The 13,170-nt window shown below is 41.0% G+C and overlaps 1 protein-coding gene across 2 annotated transcripts in view; it reads right to left on the reverse strand.

Annotated features, from left to right (window-relative positions):
- The window catches only part of LOC136825820 (tyrosyl-DNA phosphodiesterase 2-like), a 139,304-nt gene that overhangs the window by 21,061 nt on the left and 105,073 nt on the right, over positions 1-13,170 (reverse strand). For both annotated transcript variants that reach the window (XM_067082775.1, XM_067082774.1), the window contains exon 8: positions 3,218-3,382. In XM_067082775.1, coding sequence (XP_066938876.1) covers positions 3,218-3,382 — 165 coding nt within the window. The remainder of the gene's footprint in view (positions 1-3,217; positions 3,383-13,170) is intronic.

Below are 13,170 nucleotides of genomic sequence, written 5' to 3' on the forward strand. Positions count from 1 at the left end.
TCCTCTGTAAAGCGACGAAAATGGCTCCTATGAGGCGCGCTTCTTCAGAACTTGACAAAAATCGATGCACTTCCCAGTGGCTGTCCCTCGTCGCAACCTGGGATGCAACAGGTTGGACTGAGGAGATGACTGCCCGTGGGCAGACCCCACTGACCTCCCTTGGGCTACTGGTATGCCTCCACCCAGGTAAGGGGGAGTATGGCAGTGACCTGCACCTAGGAGAATCAGCGGGACGAGCAGCCACCCCCTCTACTACACATCCAGAAAGACGCCTTCCCAGGCTGTCTGTTGATACCTGGGACCGGCAACAGGCTCAACTGAGGGGGCGAATACCTGTGTGTAACCCCCCGACCTCCCTTGGACTTCCAGTATGTCTCCTTCCAGTGTATGGGAATATGACAGGGACCTTTGTCTAGGAAAATTGAGGGACGAGTAGACACCTCCTCCACTGCACAACACTTCACTATCACAAGATTAACGTATGTTAACCTAAAACAAGACTGGCAATGGCACGAGAAGAAGCGAGGGAGCCAGGCGTGGGAGCAAGTGGATGAAATGGGCAGGAAGGTTAGCAGTGGGAGAGAGATGAATTAGATGGCGCCAGGGTACCAGTAACTGGCACCGAGTGCCCGAGAGCAAACGCCGAGACGCCAGAGAGTGAGCCCGAGCGCCCGAAGCAGATGCCTAGCACCTGAAAGCTGACGCCGAGCGTTCTGCAGTTGGCGGCCGTCGAGCCAGTAGCTTGAGCCGGCGCTGAGCACTCTGCAGTTGGCTGACGCCGAGCCAGTGGCTCGAGCAGGCGCCAAGTGTTCTGCAGTTGGTGGCCGTCAAGCCAGTAGCTCAAGCAGGTGCTGAACACTCTGCAGTTGGCTGTCGCCGAGCCAGTAGCTCGAGCAGGCGCCAAGTGCTCTGCAGTTGGCGGCCGTCGAGCCAGAAGCTCGAGCAGACACCAAACGTTCTGCAGTTGGCGGTCGCTGAGTCAGTAGTTCGAGCAGGCTCCAAGCGTTCTGCAGCTGGTGGCCATCGAGCCAGTAGCTTGAGCAGGCGCCGAGCATTCTGGAGTTGGAGTAGGAGAGCGCTTGTAGAAGGAGCTAAAAAATGTGTAACTCTTCACGATTCCTGTCATACTCCGAAAGCACATCGTAACCAAAACAATGAGCAAAATTCTCTCCAACTGTATTCCTGCCCTTACACTTTTCAGTTCTCTGCAAAGGAAAGTTTAATAATATTTTCAATTAATTCTTTTAAGAACAAATTTATGAAGAACACAGAGTACCATTAAACAGATTTCTCAATTCCTTTAACATACACATCTCAATACCCATTAAACATTATTTGAGACTCACTGGTGCATTTCATTCTCAAAAAATCCGGATTACACTTTTCAGGTCTCTGCAAAGGAAAGTGTAATAATGTGTTCAATTTATTTTTTTTTTTTAAGAACAAATTTATGAAGAACACAGAGTACCATTATACAGATGTCTCAATTCCTTTAACATAGATATCTCAATACTCATTAAACATTGAGACTCGCTGGTGTATTTCTTCTAAAAAAAATCGGTCTGGAGCGAATAAAAGGTTACGTTTATTACACTACTCGGAAAAGGAAAGTTAACCTTTATGGACCAAGATGATATCTACGTTTCAATTCCTGTCACACGTTTGAGATTTACAGTTATGCCTTTAAAAACGAAAATATTGGTTGGGTAAATAACGCAACATTAATATTTTACGCTAAAGAAGAGGCAGCGAATGCAAAACTTTAAGTTTCTTTACAAAGGAAACAGTTTGGTAGCATACACATTATATGCTATTCAAGACGAAGTACACACTGTATCATCATACATAAGTACACACTGTATCATCATAAATACAAGTCTCAAATTCTAATTAAGACTGAGACTGATAAAACATCACCAAAATCCGGTCTCTGACTGGCAAGTTTAAGAACAAAGCTGACAAAGACGCTCTGTGTTGACTCGAGCGTCAGCAGAAATGTAATGACGAATGTTTGCCAAGTAGTTCCTGATATTCTCGTTAGTGGGCGAGATCAGCCACCTGCACTAAATTGATGCGCTAACCTGCGAATTTTTTAATTTAAGCTGCTGAGGCAAGAGAAACTCTTAGCTAATGTAATTACTGGGTAAGTTACATATATAAAACTCTCTTTTTTAAAGAATAACCTGGAGAGAGAAAAAGAAAGGTAAGCAAATGCACAGCCAGTGCATAGTTTATCTAAACATCATGCATACATGTGCGTACAGGCCGTCCTTGTGTTACGATGGAGACTCGTTCCTGACAACGAATTGTAATCCAGTTTTCATTGTAAGTCAGAACACACCTAAATAGGCAACACAACGGGAAACCACTGGCTGCTTGTACATCAGCACTAGCAGCTTCACCTGCACTAAGATAATGGTAATTAGCACAAACTTTAAAATGCATAAACCACCCCCTACTTGCTACAAACTCTTCACTTTCACTTCCTTCCCCCTTTCCACTTTTTAAGGCCTCAAACAAGCTTTTAGCCTTCTCCTGAATCGGAATATGGCTCACTGGAATACGCTTTTGATTCTGGTTCTGCAGCCAAAGCACTAATAACCTTTCCATCTCAATCATGAGGCCATTACACTGCTTTGTAATCATAGTGGAGTGCATAGGAGCTGATCCTTTCTCATGCTAAAGAATGCAGCCTTTTGTCTTTAATAATTACGGCCACAGTCAAACAGTTTAAGCCTTACTTGTCAAGGCCTACCTGGGTAAAACTGCAGCTTGTTCACGTCATTCCTGAACACAGGTCCACATCTCTTAATTTAAATTTAAAGGATGGCATAGGTTATGATATAAGGGAAACTTTCCTATAATCATAACATGGTATTCCAAAACAATTTAAGAGCTAAATCTATACACCCTTGTACTACAAGGTGCAGTATGATACGAATTACAATCCTTATCTTTTCTCAAAAGATGCTCCAAAGAGCTCCATGTTCAGATGAGCTCTTCTAGGGGCTCCAGCATAATCATAATCAATAACAATGCATACTGCATACTTACGTGTTCCCAATTCTAGATAAGTGCATATGAGTTGGTACCTCATGTGACTGGAGAATATCTCAGCTACTGCTCTGAGATAGGTAGCCTACTAATTTGCAGGTAATGGGTTTATAATTGTTTGGAAATAACTGCACAGCAAAACACAAAATAAGAACTACTATACCTGGAAGTGAATTATGATCCCCCAATGATCAGATGGGAAACTCTGTGTTCCAGCCACTTTCTGAATCCCAACAAGACCAAAATGCTTTGGTGACACAGCTGCAGGTGAAGCTTGTTTCAAGTAAACTCTGTCAAATCTTGTCTTTGGTTTGTATCTTCCTGGGTACTGAAAGTCAAAAGAGGAAGAGTTTCTTAGTTCATAAAATTTCAAGTAAATGCAGTTGGCCGTAAAAAAAAAAAACACAATTATTGGTTTAAAAATTTATAATTCATGTAACCAACCCTAAATTACACAACACCATATTAATGTATAAATTGAAAATCCCAGCATTTTGTCTCAATGAAGTGGTACCAGTCAGCCCCATGGTAGTACCTCAAAATTCTACACATTAAATAATCTACAAATGTCAAAATATGCTTTAGCCATAAAAAAACTGCATAAGAAGCTTAGCTCTGAATGAGTACCTTCTTTCGGAAACTTAAGGAAAATTCTTCAAAATGTCGATGAATTAACTGAAAAAATTAGTATACTAATGCAAATTGGTGGATTCCTTAGATCAAATGCAGAATAATTAAATGTGTCTAGAATGTGACCCACCGTTAACATAAAATCAAAGGCATAATCAAATAAGGTAACATATCATATATTGATTTGATAAGAGGAGGATGTGTTAGTTTTAAATTAAGTCTGATGAGACCACTAAGTCACATTTCTAGGCTCTCATAAGGTTTGGCCAAACACTGTTCTTCAAGGGAGAGGTAAAAATTGTAGCAAGGTAAAGCTAAAGTTGGACAGCAAAGTGAGGAGAGGCCAGAGGGAACAGAGAAAAAGTAAAAGGCAAAATTCAGTGCAGCTGGGGCACAAGGGACACAGTGAAGGACCTTTTTGTATGTCCACACCGCACCACGCAAGGATCACTCTGAGGATGAGGTCACTTTGCATGCTTCACCACAATGAAACTTTTTATGTAAAAAGAAAAGTACATCAACTTCAGCATTCCACAAGCAAACCCAAGGTAGAGTTCTGACTATCAAAAGTCAAAGCACTAACTTATTTTTAGAAGTGAACTTTTCTAAACAAAACAATAACTCAAACCAGGCACTTTTAGAAATTCTGCAGCAGTATTTCATATACAGTATAAAAGAACCCTTGTGTTTCACAAGTAATTTTTTAACCAGCCATTATTAACTGGTTTAACGTCTGATGAAGTAACAGCAGTGCCTACTGAAGGAATGAACAAACATAAGAAATTCTGGCCAAACCTGAGTTGGGAAGTAGAAATAGTAGTGTTTCACCCAGAGCATATAAACAGATTACTGTATTCGGACATTTATTAGACCCTACTGGGACTCCATTTAAAAGAGAATTTTTGTTGAATTAAGAAATACTAAGGACTTAAGATATGCTCTTATATACTACAGTAAATATACTGGTATATTTCACACAGAATGATTAAGCAAATAAGGTGGGTAGAATATTTTATGCACTGAGCTGAAAAAACCTCAAGTTATCCAAAAAAGGCCATAGAATGAATGATCTCAAATGAATTGTGGAAAAAATCGACACTTTCAATTTGTTACATTTTTGTATCATAAACCCACTACTTTCATTCTACCCACTGGTGAATATTCACGAAAATGTGGGCATTCTAAAATCTGCAGAAAGAAGAACCACCATGAACAGTGGAAATGAATTATGAGATTGACTTCAAGACAGAGATCATCACATACCAGTGTCAAGCAGCAAAATTCTTAGGCTTAATCTATGGCACACACACACACACACACACCTGAACTGGAAACCCCATATAGCCTATAAAAGTCATGTGCCAAAATGCATTAAATATGATAAACAAAATCTTCAATTGAGGTGTCAACAAACTAACCTTGACTTTATGACACCTCAACTGGTACGTATATTAATCCTAGACTATGGATGGTGTTACTATTAACTAGTTTAACCACACCACAGGGCTAGCCAAATGATTTGTCTTTATTAATAATCAACTTCAAGTTTTATTTATTAAGTTACAGCTTTTTAAACATTTTATTACTGGGTTAAATGAAAATTATGGTAACTATGGCAAAATTTTTTTTATTAATTTGTCTTCCAAACATGACATTCACTGTTAATTATATTTTGGATATCCCCTCTAAAAAAAAATAATATTTAACCATTAGTGTTACCCTACATTCTATGCACATGAGGGATGGATCATGTGGGCTATTCATCAAATATCCTTATGTCAACATGACATCATGCAGGCTGTTCATCACATATCTTTATGTCAACATATCATGCAGGCCATTCATCAAATATCCATATGTCAACATGACTGAAAGCCAAACCTGCTTGCTAGGACCGAGAGTATTACAAGAATACAATCATCTCCACTAACTGTATTATGGGCAAAGCGGATAGAATGCCGAGAGTCCTATCCCCAGAGCCAGACCCCCCTGGAATCTATGGCCCAGCCCCGCAGAATAGTTCCATCCCTGAGATATCAATCTGATATCTCTCAGGTCCGAACATTATCAGGTAGTTGACGATCCTGCCACAGTTCTCACTATTTAGCTTCGGATATAAATCCAGTCCCAGCTATGATACCTTTTCCTATTTAACAGGCCCAATAAATTTTAGCAAAAGTGGCAGAGGCATCATGAGGGGGGGGGAGCTGGGGGGGGGACATATGTCACTGGGGGCAGCATTGAAGTTGGGAAGACATCTATTTTGGGGGAAATGGGGTTTTCTGTTATCAATATCTGTCAAATTATCTTTACATTCTAATACCTTTATATCGTTTTGTTTTCTTGCATATGGTTGATCCTAAGCATCCATTACTTTAATCTTTTTGTGTTCATTATTTTGACGCATGTTAAACATTCTTTAAAGAAAAGTAAGGTTTATAGTTAGTGAACAAATTCCTCTTTGTTCTTATCAGTTTTCTTTTCAGGCATTATAACTATTCAGTCTTTACCACAAAATATATTTTTTTTCTAGTGTTAATGTCTATGCCGGCAACAAATTATACATTTTCATGATTTTCTTAGCCCCCTGTATTCCCTAACGTTTAACTCCTTTTTTAGTCAAATTTATTTAATTTGCCATTTGTCTTTGGTTATTAAGAGTTACTGGTTACTGTGATGCTTTACTATAATCTACATTTTAGTTATCTTATCAAAATTTTGGAATTTATTTATGATGGCTAATGATTAATTAATTAAGTATATCTATTATATGTACAGTAAACTATTTCAGTTTGCAAATTTGGTTTGTGTTCTATCATTCCAGAATATTATTATGCAAATTAGAATGTTCTGTTTTCAACACAATATATCTAAAATAATGAAGGCAAACATTTCCTGCCAAGATTAGCACACTCAAATGAAAATAGTCCTCCCCCCCTTTTTGGGGGCACCATAAAAGACTTTGCCCCCGGGCGCCATCAACCCTCACGACGCCACTGAAAAGTGGAAAATTCCACAAAATTAGTCCAAAGTAATGTGTAATGATATATGGACTCTTGGACTCAAACCTGGTAACAAGTTCCTGGGGTTCAAGAGCCCCCTCACCATGTCCAGGTGGTCCCACATAAGGGAGGGGGAATTCTCTTCTAGTTGGTCTTTTTGGCCAGGTATTGTCATAATGATTAACATTATAACACGTGATGGAGTATATAATGGACTCAAAGATCAGAGGGAACTTTCCCAGTCTTCAGCGAGGCAGAACCCAGTTTTTTCAACGTCAAAAGAACTTGCAATGTGCATCTGCCCTCTTATTTACAACCGAGCTGTTAAAGACCAAGGAGCTGTTAACTCTCTTTGGTCTATAGCGAACGGTTCACATCGTTAACAGCGCAACGAAAAAATTCTACTTTTTTCTCTGTTTTCATTATTGAGGATCATGGAAACATCAAAAATAGCAAGATAAGTGCTTAATATTAAGTTCTACCAAAAGTTTTAGTTTTAAACTTTTGGAATTGATAATTTTGTTGTAAAAGCTGGAACCTGGCTCGTTGATTGCTACCTAGTTTTGTAAAGTAAAAATTGTTTTAAATTCTAATAAGATGTTTTGTCTAAATGTTCCAAAACTTATCATTAATATAGAAAATACTTTCAGATTATACGTCTACAATAATCTAGGCAGTAAGTGAGAATAATTTCTTCTAGACTAATAGTGGCTGTTGTCTGTAGCGTATGTCCTAAGATTATGTATCCTTAAGTGGCCTATCTTGGACCAAGGACCCTAGGTTCAGATAATAACTATATCTGGGCAAAATAAATCGACAGCCTAACAATAAGGCTAAATATTAAGTATAAATTTTTTCCTTTTATATAAGCATGAGCTAAATAATCCAGGACTAGCCTAGGCATTATTTTGTATCATGTTAAGTGATAAATTTTTACAAAACATTCCATTTTTGGACTAAATTGTTAGCCTAGGACTAGATGAAATAGTAATCTGTGCTGGATGAGATGGTAACCTAACCTTAAGGCTACATACTAAGGTAGGCTAATTGTGTTTTATGTAACACATACCCTAAGCGTGAATTAAATAATCCAGATTAGGCAGTGGCCTAGATTAAAGTAAGTTATAGTTAGTTCATAGCAGTTAGTCTGAATGGTATGACAACTGGAATTAAAAATTTCACTTGGCCATTGCAAAAGGACTAACAGCATATAAGTAATACACCCATATACAGGTATGAAAACTAACCTAAACATTAGAGGGCTTAAGTTAACATAGATACTTAAATGTATTACAACTGCACACTTGTAATCAAGTTAACCTGTAATATCAAAACTATATGAGGAACTACAGAAGTGTCCCTCAGTTAAAAAATTAATACTAACTAGCTTCTAATAACAACGTGCTTTATATCACTACAGGGCTGCCATTAGGCAGGATCCTCAGTTCAAGTGTTCCATAACAAATTGCTTGGTTAACTTTTTGACAGTGGGCACAGCTCATACCAGCTGCCATGAGCATAATCCTTATATATGCACTGTATGTATATGTATATGTATAGTCATACTCCGAACTTACACGAGGTTAGGTTCCAGAACCTCTCGCGCAGGGTGAATTTTCGCGTAAGTTTGGTATGGTCTCTAAAAATGCTAATAAATGCTTATTTCTAAAGTTTAAACACTAAATATGACCCTAATCATGCTCCCAAATTATTAAGTTAACTTTTAAATGAAATTAAAGTTACTGTAATTTCATTTAAAAGTTAGCTTAATACATTACCCTTAAAAAAGAGAAATAAATGGTTGACATAAAAACTGAGATTTGGAAGAGAATTTCTCTCTTTCTCTCTCTCCCCATTCCACTGATCTATTTTTAGAAGTCTTCTCAACCTCGTTTTTAAAAACTTCTTTATTCTGTCACTTTCTCTTTGTTCTGAATTGCTCTATGTCTCTATGTTTTAACATTTACTTAGCGCATTTAGAGTTTGTAAATGGTACAGGTAAAATTAGATCAATTCAAAATTATCTACTGTACAGTTAAAGACATACAGAGAAACAGTGCTGTAGTTTAAAGGTTGGCTAACTTTAAATTCGAGAGAGAGAGAGAGAGAGATAACAGTTGTCCTTACTTTTAGTTTTTTTTATAATTTAAAGAATTAATTAAATTTTTGTGTTGTTTATGGACAGAGAGAGAAGTATCAACAATAAAACAAGAAATTACTAGAGTGACCACTGATCACTTCATCAAACAACAACACTCCCCTTCTTGTCATGTGAAATGACATGTCTGACAGCTTTTGCCTTTGACCTCCTCCTTACAAAAGACAAGGGAAGAATTTAATTATTCAAAACAATACAAATTTTATAATTACAGTTTTATTATTATTATTACTATTATTATCATTATCATTATTATTATTATTATTTTTATTTAATTTTATTAATCTTGTTAATATATGAAAATTAGTACTTATTATTAGGTAAAAAGTTTATTTATCATACAAATAATCATACCTGTATACATGTACCATAAAAATTCATCTCACTAAAAGAGAGAGAGAGAGAGAGAGAGAGAGAGAAAGAGAGAAATTATTACTTTTAATATAATTTAATGTTTTCTGAGCTCGTCCCTGTGTCACCAGTGAAATTCATACTAGCATGAATTTCTAGGTATAAATATTGCTAAATATACCCTTAAAAAAGCTATCAGGAATGCTGGGTTACTACCCCAGATCGAGCATCTATAATGAAAACAGGCGTCGGTATGGGCAAGAGAGGAAGTCATCACTACCACAGAACCACACTCTGAAGACATCCCAATGACAAAACCCTTACAGCGGAGAGCCGACCCAGCTCATCGCTCACCTGCCATTTTCAGGCAGACCCCAAGAGCGCCATCTGAACTCATTCCATTCTGTAGCAATCCTAAGCGTGATCTCTACTGATTGTAGCTTTTTCGCTTGTGCTTTTTCCCAGCATTTTCTGCTTTGTGTCATCATGTCATTTTTCGAGCAGCTTTACTGTCTCCAAGTTAAGTACCATCTTCTTGTGGGGTTTTTATGATTAGTTTGGCTGTTTAAGCCCGTATTTATAAATTATCGTGGTTTTTACCAGAGAAAAAGCTATCCCTCTTGTCAGCCATGATCGACCATCTAGGTACACCCATTCAGCTTGTTCTGTTTGGGTTTCTCTTGGTCGTTTACACTAATTATCTTTAAATTCCCCGTCATGGGATCATCCTGGTGGCGTTCTCTTAGGGTGTGTCTTTGGGTCTCCTTTAATGTTATTCTTTGTGAGTTTCCTCTCATTGGGGTTCTTGCTATTGTTTGGGGTATCCGAAGATTCCACTCGTTTGCTTTTCTCCCCAGGATGTCTCCCTTTTTGGACAGTACGTTGAATTTTTCTTTGTATGTAATTGATGACATGGATAATTATTTTAATTATATCCGGCGTGGCGTCAGGTGCAGCCTGTTGGCTGTTTACATTCTGTCGCCTCGTTCGGTTAGGCTATACACCTAGCACAAGTTCTTATACATTTTTATATTATTGGATGGTTATTTATTTGTTTTTGGTTAACATGTTTATATCATTTAGCGGGGATGCTAGCCTAGTCCTATCACTAGTTGGTGGATTAGGCTACCTCCTTATTGTCTTTACCTAACCTCCTGCTCTCCCGTGTATCGCTTGAGAGGGGGTAGGAGGGGGGATAGTCAGGTCGAGGGAGTTTCTGTTGTTGTTCCATCCGCCTACCGCTTGTTTGGGTTACTGAAGTTTGAGACCCCATTTTCCCCCCTCTATCACTAGTGGGAGAGGAGGATTTTATCTTGGAGAGTCTCCTTCACGCTTTGCAACCCCTTCCCTTACTCTAGTCGGTTGTTGGTTGGCCTTCGACACAGGAATTTCTCTCCCTGTTTTCCTCTCCCTTCCCTTCTCTCCTCCTTGTTACCTAAGCTATGCCTTCTAGGAGGGTGAGAGCGTGGTGTGGTTTGGTTTAGTGCTGTTCCCTATCCTTCCCCTGTAATTGTGGTGGGTCATGAGTCTCCCTGTGAGCAGGAACCCTCAGGATACCTGCTACCTTGCGGGGTTACAGTTGAGCGGAGGGTACAGTCCCCCCAGTCTCCTGTTCTTATTATTTCTCTTGACCCTCTCCTTCAAGTACTGCCCTTTCCTTCCTTTCACCCCCCCCCTCCCCTGCCTGAGGTTCAAGTTGTTTGTCATCTCCTTGCGCGCGTGATGTCGGGCTTCTGATGGTCACCCCGAGGTAGACAGGCCTATCCTAGTAGAGGGGCACGCTCCCTCCTGGGGTCGGTTCTGATGACTTTACTTGGCTAGTGTCTCGTTGATTTGCTCTCTCCGGATCGAGCGGATTTCCGACCACTCTCAGGGCTCATTCTCTCACTTCTCTCTGCTCCGCCATCCCCGGCCCTCCCGTTGCCCCCGCCCTGCTATCACTTGGGTTTTGAGTCATAATGGATGGGTTTGATTTGGCTTTTCCACCTGACCATATTATGATCAGCTGTGATGTACTACCCTCACCTTTCTGCTGTGCTCTAACTTCGGAGGTTGGGGTCCCGGAGATTTTGCGGGAACCCGGGGGCTTATGAGGTATTATTCTTTAATGTGTTGTTAACCAAATATTTGTGCCATCGCTATATCTATCATACTGTTTTTAAGAGTTGCGGCCTCATGTATCCCGTCGAACAGATTCCAAATTTTGATTAGTTTAATTATTTTGTACCAGAAGTCCAGTGATCCTGTCTTTGGGTTCTGCCGTATTATCTCCGGCGTTCCTTGAGATAGGGTGTCTTGTCTGGCTCAGTATTTTCGTTCCGTTGATTTATTTAAGAGTTGCATGATCTAGGTTGAGGTCCAATACCTACTGTAGTTTAAGTTATCTTGGATTGGTAGGTTCATATTCTATGGTTTCATCCCATTAATTAGTGCTCCGGTTACCTGCTATAGTATGAAATTACTTGTTACCTACTTTAGTTTAAGTTATCTTAGATTAGTAGGTTCATATACTGTTCACACTTACAGACTGTTCGTTGTGAGGAGCCGGGTGCACTGCTATCTTGCACCAGCCCTATGGGCACGTGGTGTGTCGTCTACCCACACTGGCTGTGCGATGCGCCTGGGCGACCTGATCGTGTAGCACCCGGATGGCTGTGAGGTTTGCTTCGCACTCTACGGGTGTATCCAGGACGAGTCGGTAAGCCCATTGTTTTTGTTCCGCCTCTCCGGGGGCTCTCACATACAATGTTATGGTTAAAAATTTTGGGTTTTAATGATCTTACCATAATAGTTCGGTCTTTGATACTCCCCCTCTTTTTCAGGCCGACGAATCCTCCCCTGAAAGGATGCCCTCGAGTCCCTCCGTGCCTGGGTGGCTGGGTTGTGGCAGGAACGTTCCGTCGGGAAACCTTATGTTCTCGATGAGAACCTAAGGAACATCCTGTACCCGGTGCCCGGTTCTGCGGCTGTTCCAGCTGAGGTTGCCGCCCCATCATCGAGCAAATCCGGGTAGAAACCCAGCCTATTCAGGATGACCCACTGTGCGAGGAGGTGTCGGAGGATGTTGCTGCGTTAGATCTCAACCTGGAACCGATGAACACGGAACAGGACCAGGAGGTAGGTAGGGAGGTAAGTGAGGCAGTGGGGGCGGGTGCCCTGCTTGATTCCCCGTCATCATCCGTTTCTTCTTTTCAGGGCTTCCATAAATCTTCTCTCTTGAAGGACAGAGCCCAGTCTACTGTCCCCAAGCTGAAGAAGTCGTGGAAGGCGAAGGGCTATAAGTCCACGTCTTCCCGCAAGGCATCCCCCTTTCCCCCGGTGAAGCCACAGGGCGCTGGTCCGGTGGCCTCCGCAGGAGCAGACCAAGTACCTCGGGCAGAGGGTGCGAGTTTGAGAGGGCGGCCAAGCCTAGCCCTCCTCGCCAGCCTGACTTTGACCCTGAGGCATTTGCGGGGATGCTGCTTGAGAGGTTCTCTACGGAGGTAGGCGAAGTTGAGCAAGCTCACGGAGGCTTCAGAGCCAGGAGACTATGCTCTCCGATTCGTGCGTTCCAGGGGGACTGCGGTGCACTATCCCATCCCGGACGCCTCTGCCCTCCCTCCATTTGACAAAGGGAACCCGTGGCGTTTAGCCCTTCATGCTCCCCGGCATGAAGACACCTTGACTATTGAAGGCTTCGCTAGGCTGACAGAAGAAGCCTGGGTACGCTCTGATAAGGTCCCTAAGGAGACAGTGATCTTCCCTAGGGACCAGGCGCAATTGGCTCTGATGTGCACTTTTACAGAGTGGCAAGCAGAGAACACTAAGTTGACCCCCTTCAAGGGCAACTTCACCATGTTCTCCCTTGGGGATAAGCTCCCAACCCCCTGCTTGACTAAGGTTGCTCTCGCAACAGCTCAGGCATATGCTGAGGGCAAGCCTTTGCCTCAGCTCAGAGAGACGGACACCACGTCTCTGATCTTCCCAGGGGGTGAC

The sequence above is a fragment of the Macrobrachium rosenbergii genome, chromosome 39 (genome assembly GCF_040412425.1).
Source record: "Macrobrachium rosenbergii isolate ZJJX-2024 chromosome 39, ASM4041242v1, whole genome shotgun sequence".
NCBI classification, from domain to species: Eukaryota; Metazoa; Arthropoda; class Malacostraca; order Decapoda; family Palaemonidae; genus Macrobrachium; species Macrobrachium rosenbergii.